The sequence below is a fragment of the Medicago sativa genome, chromosome 7 (assembly GCF_051527215.1).
Source record: "Medicago sativa cultivar Bolivia chromosome 7, Bolivia_mono, whole genome shotgun sequence".
Classification (NCBI taxonomy): domain Eukaryota; kingdom Viridiplantae; phylum Streptophyta; class Magnoliopsida; order Fabales; family Fabaceae; genus Medicago; species Medicago sativa.
This window is the reverse complement of record NC_140755.1, coordinates 91,870,531-91,890,487: the sequence shown is the minus strand read 5'-3', so window position 1 is coordinate 91,890,487 and position 19,957 is coordinate 91,870,531. Positions and strand designations below refer to the sequence as shown.

The window sequence follows — 19,957 nt, the reverse complement described above, 5'->3', positions numbered from 1 at the left end:
TTGTTACAAATATACCCTTTAAAAGAGAAAACGTAACAATCAGCCAAGTCAACAATCTGAGGTACATTGTTCGCTCTAAAAGAATCAATAACCCTAATTTGGAAAAATCGTTGAATGTCAGAATAGACAAAAGCTTAACATTAAGCAAAAGCAACTACTCAAAGCATAACCACTTAACATAAGCAACCAGTAACTAAAAACAAAACAAGTGTTCGGCTAGTTCTCACTCAGGCGCCTAAAACTCTAATTGAAATGGATTATGGTGGCAACAAAATCAATGTAAATAGAATATGCAGCACTTCTTACGAAAGGCAGCATATACTTGAGGCACGCAAACCAGCCCAAACTGACCAAAGATGCTTACAAACGATGGGAAATGTTGAAACAGCCCAAATACACAAACAACAAGCAAAACACAAGACGGCTAGTCACCAAACCAAATAGTGCAGCAGAAAATATAGATGTATAACCCAACCTGTGCCAAAACGGAAAGAGGAGACGCCGACGATCACAATGGGAAAACCAACATTTCAATATTCGGTCAGCAAGGCAGCATGTACCTCACGCACCAGTGAAGATGTGCAGCTGTGACGACGTGTGAAAGTGCATGACTCAGGGGACGGCGCCTTGGCGTCTAACTGACTGGAAGATTCTGCTTCTTTTGAGGTTGGTTTCATCAAAAAAACCTCGCCGGAAATTTTACTAATGGCGGCAGTTATTAGCTGCAAACAATGGTAGAGGCCAGAGATGAAAGACAGAAAAGCTATAGTAGCAGCGCCGGAAACTGAACTGTAGAAATATGTAGTTCACTTTAATTTTTATTTTATTGAAAAAAATTATTAGTGACTTATTTTATTTTATTCTCACTTTTTGATATAATTAATCAGATGTTGAAAAAGTCTTGCATTCCTTTTTATCTACTTTTTCTATTAAATTTTCTTTCCATGTTCAAAATTGTGAAACAGTTACAAGCATATTCTGTAAATGTTGTGCCTGCCGGCTGCTTATGATATGATGGTGACATGCTGTTATTCTAATTAATTACAGGTAATAAGTAATGAATAGTAACGGTAAACTGTCATATATCTTTGTTTGAGGCCACGTGTACATATGGATACTAGTACCTATCTATTTAGCATAGCATAAGAAAAGCTTTTGGCAATTACAATGTCAAGTTGAAAATAAAGAGGTACTTGTGCTGAAAGTGACAATGAACATGAAACAAAGATAGAGACAAGAGAGAAGAGCCATAGAAAGGGATTGAAGCATATATATAAATATATAAATATACTCAGTGAAAGGTCTGATAGCAAATTTAACTAACTGAATTGTTTTTTCCTTCGTAAACACGAGACTTTTTCTGCTATGCAAATCTCAAGTCAGCTTCATAAGATCTAATAATAACTTGGTGAAAAATGTGAATTCATAAGAACTATAAAACAAAAAATCCGGCCGATTCCTTTTTGTTTTTTACATTTTTTTGTTTGTTAGCTCATGTAAAATGGACAATTTGAAAACTTAGGTAGTAAAAACTAAGCTTCTAAAATCAGTTTCCTTGTCCTTAAATACATCAAAAGCTCATGAGAAAAACTAATAACCTTTGCTTGATCCCCACACAAGTGCCCAAGTAGTTTTTCTTGTCCAGCATCATGACGGCGATGGTAGAAGAAAAAGGCTCAGCAAACAGGAAAGAAGATTACACTCAAGATGGAACAGTAGACCTAAAAGGTAGACCCGTTTTAAGATCAAAGACTGGAAGATGGAAAGCTTGCTCCTTTATAGTAGGTAAAAAAAAGCACTTTGCTGCCTTAATAACACTTTGAAGCTTATTAAGTTATTCCGGTTTCAGTATAATGCATTAATAACACTTACGAATATGTTGTATACATTTGTGTAATTTATAGTGTATGAAGTGTTTGAAAGGATGGCTTTCTATGGAATAGCATCAAACTTAGTGGTGTATCTAACAAGTAAACTCCATGAGGGTACTGTGGAATCATCAAACAACATAAGCAACTTGGGAGGTGCAGTGTGGATGATGCCACTTGCAGGAGCTTACATAGCTGATGCCTATCTTGGAAGATATTTAACCTTTGTGATTGCATCATGCATTTATTTCATGGTATGAAATGTGAAATTTACTGTCATCATTTGATTATATGCTACTTTTTTTTTGGTCAGGTAGCCTAGTGGCTAGAATTCACCTTATAAGGTGAATAAGTGGGGTGTCCGGGGTTCGAACCCCGGCCCCTGCATATAATAATGCATTGTCCTACCAACTGAGCTATGCTCACAGGACTGAATATATGCTACTTAGTGGTAAAGAAACGTGGACGAACATTATAATGGTTTGGGATCAGGAGTCTAAAAGCACGGTCTACATTAATAGGGCAAGTAACATATTATAAATTTGCCACCATAACTTGACCCCAAAACTCGACAATGAACTTATCCTATCTCGATCCTAACCATGGCGCTTCATCACTCATTCACTCACATTTGAATTTCTAAAATTTCCTTCCTCAAGTAAGGCAATAGTTCATGGTAATGAAATTGACGGGGTGTATCACTTGTATCAAGAATTTTTAAACTTAGCCTAATTCTATATGCTGAATAAGCTAGACCCATAGTTTCAAATAGAAGGTGCAATCACAGATGTGATGTGGCTGCAGCAACTGCAAATGCAACATTGTAGGTTGTAATTGTAGTTATCTAGAGTTGTCGCATATACCTTTTTACCATAAATATAATTCACAAAGACTCACCTTCAAACTCTCCCTAACCCTTAAAAATATTTATATCAGACAACCCTTTAACATGGGATATAAATCAGTTTGGTTAGTTTGCTTAACAACATAAATTATGATCCACGCTAACAACTTATGGGGTGATAAACCACAACAAGTCAACAACAGACTTAATAATACATCTTGACCCGAAAATTCAAGTATCTGATGCATGTATACGTTCTCTCCTATGCTGTATTGAATTTACTTATTCTGATCATTATTATCTTTTGCACTTGGATTTCAAGCACATTTTTTGTTTTCTACATATCATTAATCAACACACGGCCCATGGTTTTCTACAATTCAAGTATTATACTTAAAAAAATTGGGATTTAGTATGCTACCTATCTTACGTGATTATAAAGTATAAACAGACAGTCCATGATTTCTTTGACCACAGGGAATGTGCTTGTTGACTCTATCAGTTTCACTACCATCTTTGAGGCCACCAGAATGTGCACCAGGCATAGCAGACCATAACTGCCCCAAGGCATCAACATTGCAAAAGGGTATTTTCTTCCTTGCCCTATATATCATTGCCGTAGGCACAGGGGGAACCAAGCCCAACATTTCTACAATGGGAGCAGACCAATTTGACGAGTTCGAGCCCAAAGAGAGATCCTACAAGCTTTCTTTCTTCAATTGGTGGTTTTTTAGTATTTTTCTGGGTACCTTATTCTCCAACACTTTCTTAATTTACATACAAGACAATGTGGGTTGGGCTGTTGGGTACGGCCTTCCGACCATTGGACTTGGCATTTCAATACTGGTTTTTCTGGTAGGAACTCCATTGTATAGGCACAAATTGCCCTCAGGCAGCCCTCTAACTAGGATGCTCCAAGTCTATGTGGCTGCTATTCGAAAGTTGAAGTCATGCGTCCCAGAAGATCCAAAAGAGCTGCATGAGTTGAGTATGGAAGATTATGCTTGTAAGGGGAGAAACAGAATTGATCGCAGCACTTCATTGAGGTTAAGTCTAGTTACTTCTTATCCCTTCAAATCTCACTATACTTGTTTTTCCGTGTCAGGGGAATTTAGTATGAATTTCTAATTTGCATACATCTTCCCCTTCTCTACTTGTAGTTTCCTTGACAAAGCGGCTATAAAGACCGGCCAAACGTCGCCATGGATGCTTTGTACAGTGACACAAGTTGAGGAAACCAAACAAATGACAAAAATGATTCCTATTCTGATTACAACAATTATGCCAAGCACATTGATGATTCAATCGACCACACTCTTCATTAAACAAGGCATCACACTAGACAAGAGAATGGGACCCCATTTTGATATTCCTCCGGCGTGTCTGACAGCATTTGTAACTATCTTCATGCTGATAAGCATTGTAGTCTATGACCGTGTTTTTGTGCCAGTGATTCGGCGGTACACAAAGAACCCCAGAGGGATCACAATGCTACAAAGACTAGGAATTGGCCTTGTGCTGCACGTCATTATAATGGTCACTGCATGTTTGGCTGAGAGGAAGCGACTAAGTGTTGCAAGAGAAAATGGTCTCTTTGGCCAGCATGACACCCTTCCTCTTACTATTTTTATTCTGCTACCCCAGTTTGCCTTGACAGGGGTTGCTGATAACTTCGTTGATATTGCCAAGATGGAAATCTTCTATGATCAAGCACCAGAAGGCATGAAAAGTCTTGGAACAGCATACTTCACAACCAGCTTAGGTTTAGGAAGCTTTCTCAGTACTGTTCTTCTGTCAGCTGTTGCTAATATCACCCAAAGACATGGTCACAAGGGATGGATATTGAATAACCTAAACACCTCCCGTTTAGATTATTATTATGTATTCCTGGCAATACTAAGCTTACTCAACTTCCTTTTCTTTGTAGTTATTGCCAAGTTTTATGTATATAATGTTGATGTAACACAAAACAAATACGGCTTGGAAATGATCCTTGCTTCAACTCAGGAGGACAACGCTAGAATAAGGCAAAGCACTCCACAACCAGATGCCAAGTCATGGGAAAATAAGGCTGTTGTTCCTTCTGCCAGCCCTTAAAAAAATAAATAGCTTTAGATTTGTCTTCTTGTGACTTCTTTCTTTCTTCACTTATCATTTCCGATTAACGAGCTTAAAGCTAAATGCAATGGTCTTTTCTTGTTTACTAGGAACATTAACATGGTCATAAATAATAGAGCTTATGATAAGGCATTGGGTATTATGGGTGAAGAGAAACAGATTAAATAGTTTATGGGGTAAGAGACCTATCATGATTTCATCTGAAAATGTTTAGGATCAAGTTATTTCCAAACAATAATAAGCAAGATTCTAGTATATCTCATGCTAAGTCACAAGAACATGACATGACATGAAAGCACACAAACCCAAGTCAGTTCATAACTGCTTGATTTTACACAAATAGTTTAGTAGAAATACCAACAATATCATCTAATACAAATAGTCCATAACATATTTTTTTTATATGTAGATGAAATGATAAGCCCTACTTGAAATTCATATACACAAATGCGACATTCTGAGTTTGAATCCATATGACGAAATAATAAAAAAAGATTGATACAAACTAATATTTGTTTGTTCGTTACGTTTGCATTTAATATTTAATAGTAGTAGAATTTAAATCAATATCTATCAATGCATACTTAAATGGGCTATTCTACATTTTTGTTGGTTGGTGATGTGTGGTAGTACAACGTGTTATAGGCGTGGGGTTATGGTGAAAAATGACATGCATACACTTGTGACTGTCCTATAGCAATGTCTGTCCGGAGGTATTTCCGTTCCTCTTATCATACTGATTTCTCTTGCTGGTTGTCAGGTTTGGTTAGAACATCATGCTATGGCTAAGATAGGTTCACTTTTCATAGGTATTTGTTGGGAAATTTGGAGGAATAGAAATGAAGATATTTTTCAAAATATTAAGAAGGATAATTGGGCTTCAGTAAATAGTATTTTATCATATCATTCTTCTTTGATAAATGTTCTTGTTCGACATGAGGACCATCCTGTCCTTCGTAATGTTCGTTGGCACCCATTGACCGATGAATGTATCAAAGTCAATGTGACTAACGTGATTTGGATTCATGGTTTATTTGTAGTTTGTGTGGTGCAACATCTAATTTGTTTGCCGGACTATCACCATTTGGCGAGGCCTTCAGTTGGCGTAGGACCTTGGTCACAAGTATATTATTTTGGAATATGACTCTAAACCGGCTTTGGATTTTATTAATTTGTTTGCCTGACTATCATCCATTTGGCGAGGCCTTCAGTTGGCATAGGACCTTGGTCACAAGTATATTATTTTGGAATATGACTCTAAACCGGCTTTGGATTTTATTAAAGATGTTCATGACTCTGATTTTGATCTTCATGGAACTATTCTTTCTCTCATTAGGAAGTCTTCCTCTCTTCCTTGGAGAGTCTCATTTACCTATACCTTGAGGGGTCAATGAATGTGTGTGATTGACTAACTAAGTTTGAGGCTATGAATGTTGATCCATTGACTACGTGGACTTCTCTTCTACCGCAATTAGTTCTTACTTTATTAGCCGACTCCTCTTATACCAAAAAAAAAATGGACTATCGGAAGCTTGACCGGTTTAGTTTGTCACGAACTTATATGAACCAAGTATAAAGTCTTGTTGTGATTTGGGGTTAAAATTTTACGCCCAAATCTACATTTTTTACAAGTCAGGCTCCATGTGAAATGTCACCAAAAGAACTTGCCTTAAGCCTGCAACCTTTTAAAAAATTACTAATAAAACAACCTCTTATTCTACTATTTTCAAAATTATAATCAATAAAATATTATCTAAAGTTAATATTGCCATGAGAAATAGTAAATTGATTTATTTTTCTTCTATAAATTCAATATTCGTTCCAAAGTCCGACTAATTCAAGGGATTGATCTCACTGTCCACTAGTGAAAGACTAAATGGTCCAATTGAAGCTAGATCAAAGTCTTTTATGAACTAACCCAACATAAAAATTGTTGACAATATTTGAAAGATTTAAAACTTACATCAAGAGAGAAACACACTTTTTGGTCTTAAGCCTACACTATCAGACCAATCCTCTATGGTTTTGATTAACTTTATTATCAATTGAAAGATAAAAATTAAACAAAATAAATTACATCAATTAATTTAAAATGACTTTGTGTACTAAAATGAAAGAGGAAAAAAATAAAAAATAAAATAATAATTTTACTAAACTACTATTATGAACTTTAAAAATGAATCGTTAGAAAATTCGCCTTAGACCACTATATGTGTTGAATCACAACTTTTTTGTAAGTACACGTTATATTTGAGCTCAATTGCAGTGTGTTAATTTGTGAGACATGTCCTTTTAGTTTGGATTTTGGAGAAAATAAATTTGAACCGATAACAATAGTTGGTTTAGAGTTTATCCAATTTTGCGCGAAATCAAAAACAAAATGTTGAAAAACTAGATGGTTGGTTTGGTTCATGGGATTAAAAGATACACGAACTCAACACACGTCTACTAAACTAAATAGGAAAATCAATGTCCGTGCCAATTACCATTTTGCCCTTGAGGGGGACATTTTCGTAAATTGGTAAATAGAGCTCCCCTTGCCCTATATATATGTGAAAAGAAAGAAAAAAAAGGGGAGAAACGGGAACGGGAGGAAGAAGAACGGGAACGGGAAAGGGCCGTCACAACTGCGGCGAAAAACGGCGGCGCCGGTGAGGAAGAGTAAGAGAGAGACGGTTGTCTCCAATCTAAAGTCATGCATGCATAATTCTCTCTGGTTTGAGTGCTGAATCTAATTCTAATATTGCATGTGGGTTTGATTGAAAATTTGTGAGAAGAATGTTAAGTTTGGGTAAGAGGGATCTGAGGTCGAGAGTGAGGCAGAGGGAGAAGAGTAGAAGAAATGGAATTAGGGTTCTGAGAAAGAAGAAGTAACTAAAGAAAAATTAGGGGTTTTCAAGACTGAGTAATTGGAGATGGAAGCTAGGAACTTAAGGAAACAAGAGCACCAGAGCTTACTGCCATCACCATAAAGAATTAAAGGTGGGTTTCCCTTTCCCTCATCCATCATGCATAATCTAAATCAACTAATTTAGGGGTTATGAGACATGAAATTGATTGATGAAAAGTAAATTGTTCATTATGCATGTTTGATTTTAAGAATTGAAGTTATTGCATTGATTTGTTTGTGTATTTTTACTAAATTGATTTTGTGTGAATGATAGCATGATTGAAAGGTTTATTGATTTAGCCACTGGAATAATTTGATTGAATGGGTTTTATGGTGAAGTGATTCTTATTGTATATGAAAAAGGAGATTATAAAAATGAGCTAGGTTTTTCTTAAAATTACTGCAGAAAATAGCTTCAGTGCAGGATTTTTAATAATTTATTGATTTTGAATTTTTAGACGGGACCAGTTGCATAAGTTGCAGTAATAAGCTGGCTGCATACAGTAAAATAATCAGAAATGTTTGATTTCATATGAATGATTCAATCATAGGTTTTATGGACTGCTGTGCTGGAATTGGTTTCTACAGATCAGTTTTAGTGTTAGATTTTTCTGAAATTGATTACTTTGAATTTGGATATGGGACCAAATGCATTGTCTTCGCGTGAGTATTGGTCATGTATAGAAAAATTTACAAAAATTTATAACTTCAATTTATATGTCTTTGTGGCTTTGAATGACAGATGATTAACTCATTTTTTTTTTTATGTTTCACATATATTGCTTCTACCAATTGAGTGAATTTTATGTTCAGGTTCCTCCAGAACTGCAAGCTTCTTTTATTGCAGCAGTTGATAAAGGAAACATAAGAAGCATGCCAACATAGTGAATAAAAAGGTTCTAAAATATTTATCTAAGATTTGATATGTTATGGATCATGTTATTTTATAATTATATGCATGTAATATCTAAATTTCGAATCAGTTTACCTTTAAGCGTATAAACAAATATGTATTTGCGAACAAAATTATCCGAAAAAAAGCAATCCACCCCGTTGACAGTTTACAACTCAACAGGGTTAAAAATCTCGCATAAACATATATGTTGGTTGATAATCTCACATAAACATATATGTTTACGTGAATTGTTTTCATCTTTGAAAGAGTTGCTTTATGGTGTGACATTTAAAGTTATCTCATTATTATTTTCTTCCATTTCAAATATGTAAGTTATACCAAACTAAATATAAACATGGATCCGGATATTATCTTGGAAATTTTGATTGCAATGAGTTCTGCGTCTATGGCTCTTTAATTATTGCAATTACCATTCCTTCATGCTGCTCATTCTTCAATATATCCTAATGATATGTTCCCTGTCACTTTTTTTTATTTTGACAAAATGTTTTCTGTTACTTGACAGGGATGTTGGCAGTAATATCGCATTGAAAATTCTGAAGCGTGTAGAAAAAGGTTGGGGTCAAGGAAGTATATCGAGTTTGCTGCCTCAAAAGAATGATTTTCTTGATTACTAAGGTAGCAGTTTATGTTGGTTTGAGGTTATGAGATGGTTATTGGTTTGTTTTGTTGTTTGGTTGTGGTTTTGGATACACTTTGATCATGTCTATGCGAACTGCTTGCTGCAATTTAGAACTATATGATTTGTACTAAACTTTTATTTTATTAATATGTTTTATTTGGTATGATGATTAAAGGAAACTGATAAGGTTGGTGAAGCAATATGGTGAAAGAAAATGGGCTCAAATAGCTGAGAAGTTAGAAGGAAGGGTTGGCAAGCAGTGTAGAGAGCGATGGCATAATCATTTGCGTCCTCAGCTGCTTTAACAAGATCATTCAAGCGGTATCTGACTGAGGATCAAATTTTCAGGTTTTCTAACTACACTTTGACTGTGTTTGGATATATTAAGCGCTTATACCATTCACACTTATCATATAAGTGCTTATATATAAGCTATTTCTATAACAAGAAAAAAAAAAAGTCAAATTGTTTTCATATAAACTATAATCTATTTTCATAAGCTATATTGGAGAGCTTATGAAAATAAGCTGAAAACAACTTACAAACATGTCATAAATTGTTTCCTTGAGCTCCTTCAAACAATCCTAGAAGTGTTTATGGCAGTGGATAAACTCAAACAATCCAATCCAAACATGGTCTAATTATCTGTAGATTTTAATGATTGTAAAGTGCTTTATTTAAAATGGAAAATATTATATAGAATCGATCACTATCTTGGAAAAGAGCTTGTGGAAAATCTTTTTGTTCTCCGATTCTCAAATCTAATTTTTGACCCTTTGTGGTCGAGGCAATACATAAGAAATGTACAGTTGATATTCTCAGAAGATTTTGGTACTGAAGGACGTGGCAGGTAACTTCTCTTCCTTTGCAACATTTACACTTTTTATGATCTTAAAATGGTGATTCTCATATATTTCATATCTGTTCCATGTGTAGGTACTTTGACAATTATGGTATAATTAGAGATATTATGCAGAATCATCTACTTCAAATACTAGTCCTCTTTGCAATGGAAACTCCTGTTAGTTTGGATGTAGAGGACATTAGAAATGAAAAGGTCTCATATGGTTATATACTTTTTTTATAGGCAAATATTAATTTTTAGTATATTACTCCCTCCGACCTTAAATATAAGTAGAAAGGTTCATCTATTTGATACAAATACATGTACCTTTTTCGGTTAAATGTAAGGCCGGAGGATGTATATGCTAGAAGGCAGAGTTTAAAACCTGGACTTTCTTCTCAAAATCATTTGGGTGGTTTAGTTCAACCACTTGAGCTACGCCTCAGCTCATGGTTATGGACCTTTAATTCATCTGTTTTAAATAATTGTGATTTTTCATGACTTTCAATTGCTTAATGGATGTCAGGTCAAGGTTCTTCGTTCTATGAGACCGATTAAACTCGAGGATGTAGTTTTAGGCCAATATAAGAACCACACCAAAGGAGGTGTTGCATATCCAGCCTACATTGATGACAAAACTGTACCAAAGGACAGCTTAACCCAGACATTTGCCGCGGCTGCCCACTTCATAGATAATGCAAGATGGGATGGGGTACCTTTTTTGATGAAGGCTGGGAAAGCATTACACACCAAGAGGTAAGTGAAAGGAATAAGTTTTGCACAATGTTGTCAATAGAAGATCGTGAAAATTTGCGGTTTGTTGAAATTCTGTTATGCTTACAGTGTTGTAGTGCTGATATAGCTGCTATTTTACAACCTTTTGTACTAAATAAAGTATCGCCAATATATAACATCAAAGTCAATAGTAGGTATATAACTTGCCAACATCAAACCAATGTCACAATACAGAATACAATCTCAATGACTACAAAATTTTGGACTGCAGAATTTCACCTCATTTGATATAAAATAAGAATTTGTTTACAATACACTATTGTGAATCTCATCATAAACTTAAAATAGAATGTACAATTGTTTTTGCAAACTAGCACTATAACTATACTATCTACAAGTATGTGTTTTATATGTTTTGCGCCTATCTGATGCATAATAACAAGTATGCAAGAGAGATTTTTAAGTATTTGAGATGGAACACTGCCAATATTTTCCCATCTCTTTTAAGCTGAGATCAAGGGAATAATATCAGCTTATGTAATGCCAGAATAAGTGTTTCTTGGTTAATTTTTTTTTTTTTTTGCTAAATTAGACGGTCAATAAGATTGATCTAGAAGACAATATTATCTTGCATTTTTATGTCAAGATGTTAAGATAACTACAAGTTTGAAAAATAATTATTTAAACTATACTGGGTAGATTTTAGTGATAAGTTGGATGATGGCCATGGTCATTAGCCCCTATTTTGAACAATGTGTTTTGGTCATGTGACTATTTGGTGTAAGGTTTTTCACTTGGATTTTAGTTCATAAACCTGGAAACTGCAATTAACATATCTTTTCTAATTTCAGGTTTACTGATAAACAAATTATGAGGCTTCAGGAGACACCTGACGAGATACCTGAGGGAGGAACGCCTCACACTGTTAGCTTACTATTGCATGACAAACTGGTGGATACTGGAAAGCCAGGTGACAGAGTTGAGGTGAGATTATACCATGACACTCTGATAAATAGATATTCTCATGTTTGTTCAATGGTCCCATGAGTGTTTTGTTGTACATCAGGTGACTGGTATATACAGGGCTATGAATGTCAAGGTGGGACCAACTCAGAGAACTGTTAAGTCATTGTTCAAAGTATGAGTTATCTTCTCAAACTCTTTTGCATTTAGAGCTTCGCCTTTGCATTTTTCATCTTGTCTAATTGACATTTGTTTTGTTCCGTTTGGCCCTTAAAAGTTGGCATGATTCATTTCATTGTTCTAAAAGAAAAATGTGTTGCTATCATGAAGCAATCCCTGTATGATAAATATATTGATGAGCATGGGGTTGTTGATTTTGGTTGAAGCAGGGGGATCAGTCAACAGAAAGAGGCAAAACGCTTTCTAAATGCTCTTAATAAGCAATCAGAGCTGGAACAGAAAGATTTCTTTTCAGTATCTGTATGTACTTTCTATTTTTCCCTGCATTTGTTGTCAATTGTTTTTGTTCTCGACAAAAGACGTATGTGTTGTTTAATTTTTCAGGAAATATACAGTCTGGCTGATACCTGATATGGATACTTTCATCGAAAATTTAAACAGCGTTGGTTATCTACTCAAAAAAGGACCAAAGACATATCAGGTGCGATGAGATTTTTACTCTCCACTCTATAGAGGTTTGTTTGATGATTTCCATCTTATTAATGTGAAACTCTTTCATACACCAAGAATCTATAATGCCTTACCTATCCCTTCCTAGCCACCTCTATAAGGGAAAGAAAGGTTTTAAAATTTTGGTGACAAGACAATCCTTTTGACACATGCAGGTATTATCCTCTTTGTACTCACGGAGCCAGTCGTCTAGGTCAAGGGGCTAAACTGAAGTTGAGTTATGTACATGTCAGTGATTAAATGTAATAGCTTTTCGTTAATTTATTGTGTTTAAGAATCCGAAAAAAGGGTGTACCTTATCTTATACCAAAGTTCCCTTTCCCGGAATACTTTAAGAATGTGCTTTGTCTTGTGATGATTGTCATCGAATATGCAATTTCAAGGGGACGAGAAAATTAATCTGATAATCTCGCATGTAATTATACGACAGTTTTGCTGTATTGTGAAATCTTTAAAGGTAGAAAGTCCTTTACCAATCAGATTTTTTTCATTCACAATAGTTAGAGTTTGAATCCTTAACCACTTATCTATTTGCTTTTATGCAAATGGTTGCTGCAGATTGGTTGAGATCTGACAGAAGGGAAGATGATCTTGGTGGCCGTCCTGGGAGCATTATGCAGGTTGACTTTGGTGTTTTGGTTCTTAATTTTGATTATATTTAGCCATCAAGTAATTACTTATATATATATATTTTTATATTATGAAGAAAAATCAATTTGATGAATTTTGTTAACTTGCAGAAATATGCAGCACAGGGTGGGCCTGAGTTTTTCATTGTAAACATCTGTGGTGTTGTTCTCCCTTTGAATCCTTCTTTTCTTAAGATCATGACTCTGCCATATCTAAAGTAGGTTTCTTTTCTAATCAATGAAACTTAATCTTTATATAATGTGCATCTCATTACTTTCCTTTTTAGTAAATCATGGATTTAATCATGAAATTGCAAGTTGGCTAATCTGAGTCTTTGAAATTAGCATAATTTCGGAGACTAAATTAATCAAAGTTCTCAAGTGGCAACGGATTTTCAATTTCGTAGCTATTATTATATTTGGAATACGTGATTTTCTCCATTCTAATCTTTTACTGTTAAATTATATTTACATAATCAAAACTGAAATTAATGTTGTGCCTGTCAGGGATATAACTATGGCATTTCCCAACTTTGTTTTGCACACCGAGGTGGAAGATTAGCAACAAACAATTGAAGATCAATGCACTTGAAGGATTAAAATTTGCAGCTATAGAATAGAATGTATTGTAATTGTATATAACGTGTTTAAAGCAAAATCAACCACTTCAATTTGCAGCTATAGAATAGAATGTATTGTAATTGTATATAACCTTAGGCAATTATAAGTTGCCTTTGCCTAATTAAAATCAATGGATTCACTTGATTGTATGCATGATATATATGTACCGAACCCAGTTAAGAAAAATTGATATGCCAATGAATGATCAAAGAAACTACATAAATAAATATAAAAAAAAAATTGTTTGGAAAGTGTAGAGTGATTTTAAATCAACAGGCATAGATTTATTTGCATCAGCTTAGAATTATTTTATTTATTGCGACATAAAATTTACTTCCTTCATGGCCGTGTCCCCCAGCTGTGATCATCGTGTTATAGATGGTAATTATTCTTAATCTGATGATGTTACTTATGCTATATAATTTATTGATCCATGACATATATTACTCTACTGTTTAGTCGAGCTAAATCCCTTTTGTAACTTTGTGACTCAAATTTAACCTTATTTTTGTGATCATGGGTTGAATCACCATTTGTCCTTAATATTGTGATTGTCTGAGACTGACAATTTAGTCCCTCAAATATAGGAAATGACAATTTAATCCATTGAATTTAAAAACGTCAATTAATAGTCATTTTCTCAAATTTAACACCAAAATTTTAAATGTTCTATATTGTCCAACTCTCATGCATGCAAGAGAGAAGCTAATATGCAGGCATTTCATAAGTTTTGATGGATGTTTTTTAAAGTGATATTTTGTTGGAGAGACTAAATTGATTTAAGTTCTCCAATTTAAGAGCTAAATCATCCGATTCCCACAATTTTATTAACCAAAATGGTGATCCGCGCAGAGAAACATACTAACAATATGTTTATTATTTTGTTCAGTGGCTGTATTGAGAATCCATAAACCATGTTGCTGTAAAAGTAAATAGAAGGCTCCGATGAAATACTCAATTCCTTTTTTCCAGTGATATTGTATGCGGGATGTAAGATTTGATCACCTGGTATTTACCCATTTGGTTGAAATTTGTAATTTTTTTATAAGTGAGGGTAGATAAGGCATTGAATTTTTAGTCCTGAAATCATCTTCTTAGAAGAGAATCTGCCCTTTATACAAGCAAACGAGGATCTAAGATTTTCTTTGTTAGATGGTGTGAATAATTGAAACACTAATTTTATTTTATTGGCATCTCACCTTGTGTTGATCGAGTATGCATTTCGGTCAAGTGACGAATGTGCGAACTTGAAATCATCAACTCAATTTATGTCTAAGGTTATATGATTGTTGAACAATTACTGAAGTTTTCTATTTATTCAAACCCTAATTATAGTTTGATAGTGTAACTATTTGATATATGAGTATGAGCAGTTAAAACATATGCGATTTGTCGAAACTCATTGCGTGCTTTTCTTTGCTCATATGAATAGTGTTTATTTCATTGACTTACATCATAAGTTATTTAATGTTGTGCATGTTTGTTTGCTTTTTTTCTTTTTCAAGCTGAGATCAAGGGAATAATATCAAGATTACCGAATAACTTTAGCTTTATTTTTAAAGTTCTTTTATTAGTTTCAATTTTAAAATAGCTTTTAGTTCCAAAATAAACCTGGTAATACAGAGCCTATATTTTTTCTAGAAAGTTAATCCAAAAATGTGTCATCAATATAATGTCATGGACTTTGGCTAAAAATTCTGCAAAAGAACCATGTATTTTACCGAGCTAGATATATAACTGTTTTCTATCAAATGCAGGTGGATTGTTGAAAATAGACTAGACAAATTAAAATTTGCAAGGCACGGGTTGTACCAAAAAATAAATAAATTCAAAACTTCATGGATACCCATGGATACCTGAATACCCACGAGTACCCGTATAGTGGGTACCCACGAGGTTAGATTGACTCTGCATAGTGCAGGGGTGGTGGATCAGATTAAGTACACAATTTACAATTATTCTACTAAATTAATTTTACAGTTATTGAGTTGTTGAAAGCCACTACTTTTTCAATGCACATTTAGCCTTCTCAATTGTTGTCTTCGCTGCAACTTGCTTTGTATCTCTCTACAAAAAAAGTCCTTGACGTTTTCATTTGTTACTCGTGATAAGCCGTTTTGAACATTTCATTTTCTAACGCGTGATGCAGGAATGCTCTAAATATTGTGTTATGGTTTATAATTATCTGTCATTTCGCAATCTATCTGTCCGATATAATATTTTGTCAAAAAAGTAGCTAAACCCCGTGCGAAGCACGAGTTTGTAACTAGTTAGTGTGAAATAAAAAAAGTACAGTCGTTAGGATGGTAATGTCCGGTAATAATGTCTCTTTGCTATAAATGGTGTTGAACAGGGACATAACAGAAAATGATTACCTGAAACGAACCTTTCCCAAACCAGCAGCTGGTCATGGCCCACACCCAATGGCCATAAATAGACTTCCAAAAACTATCAATTTCGCCCACTCTACAACCAACGAGTCCTTGCTTCCCTTGCTTTCCTTGCTAGAACTAACAGCACTCGGTGTTCACGTGTTTGAAAACAAAACACCATAAAAGACCCAACAGCTCCGTAACACCTGGAAAACTTTTTTCTTTTTTTTTTTTGAGGGAAACACCTGGAAAACTTAACCATCAATATTTATAGTTCATTAATAACTAACCAGTCCTATATGGAGTTACTCCATCCGTTTCAACATACATGTCCATTTTGGAGAAATTACAGTAACCAAAAAACCAAATAAATTTTGTTATTTTTTATAAAATTATGTGTGTGTTTTCTATAATACTCTTAACCATTTATTATTTCATTCTATGTTTTCTCTTTCTACAATAAATATGTAAAGGTATTATTGACAAGACAATAATTAATGTTGCATTGAAACTTGAAAGTGACAAGTATTGTGAAACAAAATTATTCTCCAAAATGGACAAATATTATGAAACACAGGGAGTATATCATAAATAATTTTTTTGGCTTTTTTTAGAATAAATTCACTGGTAATTTTTTTATTGAGTCCTCTTGCCGTCCCACAATAAATCTTAAATATTGATGCAATTATCATAAATGTAAAATGAAAGATTTTTTTGACGAAGTTAAACTAACTTACGAATCAAACGTAAGAGCTTCAAGAACAGCACACTTTGTAACGCCCTCCTTTTTTTATTTAATTATTTTAATTAGTTTTAGAATATATTTATATATTTATATGATGTATATGAGGGATATATGATTTGTTGAGATTAGACGTCTTTTTATAATTTAGTTAATATATTTTGTTGAGTGATATTTTGTTATGTTATATGTTGGTATTTACTAGCATAATATATTTGTTAATTGTTATAGATATATATTTGTTATTTGGTGTATTATTATATATTTAGTAGAGAAATATTATTTATTAGAATATGAGGATTATTAGTGTAAGTGGATTTGGGGGTTAGAATAGAAAGAATAATAAGTTGTTGGGCCTAAATAGATTTGTGAAGAATATTTTAGTATTATAAATAGAGAAGCTTAGGTTGGAAAAAGTTTGCCTTAAACCGCTTTTTGGAAAAGAGGAGAACATGAGAGAAGAGAAGAGAAGAGTCAAGAGAAGAGGAGAAGACCTTAGGAAAGAAGAACGCTGCTGCTGATTCAGGAATTAATCTAAGGTGAGGGTGAGACTATCTTGCATTAATATTAAGTTGTTAAATCATTAGATTACATCTAACAAGTTGGGGAGAGTTTCTGAGAATTTGAGAATTAGGGTTTTGAGAGAGATTGGATGATTAGATGATGAAAACTTGTTGAATTGATGTAGAAATTGTGTACAGACTTTAGATAATCCATAGGATGAATATTAGAAGTAGTTTTGAGGTTAGCACCATGAGATTAGGTGAAACTTGAAGAAAATCTGCATTCTGCCCGAATTTTGATATTAAAACTGGTATTGATAGGTGCGGAATTGGTCTTAGGTGTAAACACAAAAGTTGTAGGTATGGATGTTAGCTTTCTAATGCCGTTGGTATCATGTCAAAACGATTTATAGAACTTGAGTTATGGTCAAATTACTGCACGTAGGTCACAATGAATTTTTATGGACTTTCGGCACAACTTTTCCGAATTTAAAATGAAAACTGGTATTGATCGGTACAGAATTGGTCTTAGGCGTAAACATGAAAGTTTTAGATAATTTTGTTAGCTTTCTAGTTGATTTGGTTTGACGTGAAAATGATGTTTGGTCTTTGAGTTATGATGAAAATACTACAGGGAGGTCTTAGCGAAATTGTATGGTGACAACATTCTCTGTTTCATGTTTTTGCGTTTTGTTCATATGTTTCTGTTTTGAATTGATCTTTGTTGTAAACATGAAAGTTGTTGATATTTGTGATATCTTTCCAGTAGATTTGGTTTGACATGAAAATATGTTGTGGATAATTTATTATGTTTTTACAAAGATACATAGTGAATTATTGTTGATGTTTAAATACGATGTTATATGATGTTGTTGATGATTGATGAATAATGATATTATCATGCGAAGATGTTGTTGTCGTCAATGAAGTCGAAGTTGTTTAAGTTGTCAGTTGTTATGAAGTCGAAGTTGTTTAAGTTGTCAGTTGTTATGAAGCCGAAGTTGTTAAGTTGTAAGTTGTTACGAAGTTGAAGTTGTTAAGTTGTTGAGTCCATTGCATACTCATATAAGTTGGTTGGGGGCTTGATGCCCTGGAATGCTTAGTCATTCACACGATGGGTGAGGGCTTGATGCCCTGGAGCTTTTGCTCACTATGTTGGGGGCTTGATGCCCTGAAGAGCCTATTTACGCTCATATAAGTTGGTTGGGAGCTTGATGCTCTATATTGGTACCAAATGCATTTGCAAGATGTCTAAGATGATTTAAGATGTTAAGATGTCAAGTTGTCAAGTTGTTAAGATGTCAAGTTGTCAAGTTGTTAAGATGTCAAGTTGATAAGTTATTAATGAAGTGCTATGATGAATGAAGACGAATGATTATGACGTTTATGTTGATGAGTGATTATGATGTTATGTGATTTATGATAAGATGTTACGTGAACTATGTTATGAATTATAAGTTGTTTAAGTTGTTGAATGTATTTTATATGATTTATATGTTTAATATTTTTGTTTTGAGAAATTTCACCCCTCTGCTTGGAAATGTTTCCCTTCGTATGGGTAACTTGCAGATAATCAAGGTTAGCTGCAGTCGTGGGTGGCTATCTCTCATAGTGTCTTTAGGTGCTCTGATACGTAACGGGATGGGACTTGACTTTACTTCTATTCCTTACGTATTGTTTATGAACTTTTATGAATAAATATTGAACTAAGACTTATGAGATTTTCTGATGAGACCTGCGTGCCAAAGACTTTTTATGTTGAATGAACTAATTCCGTTAGGAAGTTTTGAATTACTTATGTTAAATGATTTTGAAGAATAAATTGTTATTTATTCAGTTTATGAATTTTTAAGAAGTGTAGCATTCCATTTAAAGTTGTTAAACTCTGATTTTTATTAAGAAATTTTTATGTTGGGAAAACGGGGTGTTACACACTTCAAAGTCTAAAGCCAACACCATCATACCAATTCAGATGGGTTGTAAAATGAAAGATATTGAATTGAGAGCGATCAAACTAATATTAATTAGAGCATTTAATTAGAAAAATGTAGTTAATACTCCCTTCGTCCAACCTACTTGGGTTGGTCTGATAGTGTCGGTTTGGGACCTTGAAGTGTGTTCCTTTCAAAGTCTCATATTCGATTATCTATGGTGCCAATTTTGGTGGACTACTTTGATTTTTTTAAAAAAAAAAAATCGTCTCTAATTATAATATTAAATGTTGTCCTTAAATACAAGACCATCTACAAATTTTTAGATTTTTTATTACTCTTTTTGTCGTCCCTAAATCTAAGACCATCTACAATTTTTTAGATGTTTTATTACTCTTTTTCCCGTTGTTAAAGTTAACATTTAGTGTGTGTACACACACATAAGAACAATTTGGTAATATCCATTTATATTTGTAACAAATTTATCGATTCAACAACTTTTTTTGATATTTTTGTAAAGTATTTTATAAAAATGATGAAACGAGTATTGTGCCATTCATTTTGAGACATTTTACTTACAAATGAGTCATTTACTGGGACATAGGAAGCATATGCTCTCTCCATCCTACAATAAGCGAGTCTTTTGTTTATTTCAGACATATTAAGAAA

General features: G+C 33.8%; 2 protein-coding genes across 16 annotated transcripts; both read left to right on the top strand.

The window, feature by feature from the left end:
• Nucleotides 1–1,492: 1,492 nt before the first annotated feature.
• On the top strand, nt 1,493–5,049 carry LOC146910251 (protein NRT1/ PTR FAMILY 5.2-like). The gene is made up of 4 exons (XM_085722828.1): nt 1,493–1,785; nt 1,905–2,122; nt 3,190–3,758; nt 3,873–5,049. The coding sequence occupies exons 1-4, from the start codon at nt 1,650–1,652 to the stop codon at nt 4,807–4,809; spliced, it is 1,860 nt and encodes a 619-aa protein (XP_085578954.1). The 5' UTR covers nt 1,493–1,649; the 3' UTR covers nt 4,810–5,049.
• Nucleotides 5,050–7,419: 2,370 nt separating this feature from the next.
• On the top strand, nt 7,420–13,896 carry LOC146910250 (glucose-6-phosphate 1-dehydrogenase 2, chloroplastic-like). Of its 15 annotated transcripts, none has more exons than XM_085725323.1 (15): nt 7,422–7,812; nt 8,534–8,616; nt 9,142–9,254; nt 9,434–9,606; nt 10,058–10,108; nt 10,195–10,315; nt 10,629–10,858; nt 11,689–11,821; nt 11,904–11,975; nt 12,187–12,280; nt 12,365–12,461; nt 12,646–12,947; nt 13,049–13,110; nt 13,231–13,337; nt 13,627–13,896. In XM_085725323.1, the coding sequence occupies exons 6-10, from the start codon at nt 10,229–10,231 to the stop codon at nt 12,235–12,237; spliced, it is 573 nt and encodes a 190-aa protein (XP_085581449.1). In that variant the 5' UTR covers nt 7,422–7,812; nt 8,534–8,616; nt 9,142–9,254; nt 9,434–9,606; nt 10,058–10,108; nt 10,195–10,228; the 3' UTR covers nt 12,238–12,280; nt 12,365–12,461; nt 12,646–12,947; nt 13,049–13,110; nt 13,231–13,337; nt 13,627–13,896. The 15 variants fall into 15 exon arrangements, with proteins under 15 accessions (XP_085581458.1, XP_085581455.1, XP_085581450.1 ...); XM_085725321.1 differs by having other exon boundaries at nt 9,959–10,108; XM_085725328.1 differs by having other exon boundaries at nt 9,434–10,108; nt 12,646–12,718; nt 12,874–12,947.
• Nucleotides 13,897–19,957: the final 6,061 nt, after the last annotated feature.

Excerpts from the sequence above, each read along its gene's own strand:
- LOC146910251 (XM_085722828.1), top strand. The coding sequence starts at position 1,650 with ATGACGGCGATGGTAGAAGAAAAAGGCTCAGCAAACAGGAAAGAAGAT. Across the intron at positions 1,786-1,904 it reads AGCTTGCTCCTTTATAGTAG|TGTATGAAGTGTTTGAAAGG; the intron begins GTAAAAAAAAGC and ends TGTAATTTATAG. Across the intron at positions 3,759-3,872 it reads GATCGCAGCACTTCATTGAG|TTTCCTTGACAAAGCGGCTA; the intron begins GTTAAGTCTAGT and ends CTCTACTTGTAG.
- LOC146910250 (XM_085725330.1), top strand. The coding sequence starts at position 10,229 with ATGCAGAATCATCTACTTCAAATACTAGTCCTCTTTGCAATGGAAACT. Across the intron at positions 10,316-10,628 it reads AGGACATTAGAAATGAAAAG|GTCAAGGTTCTTCGTTCTAT; the intron begins GTCTCATATGGT and ends AATGGATGTCAG. Across the intron at positions 11,976-12,186 it reads CTGTTAAGTCATTGTTCAAA|CAGGGGGATCAGTCAACAGA; the intron begins GTATGAGTTATC and ends TTTTGGTTGAAG.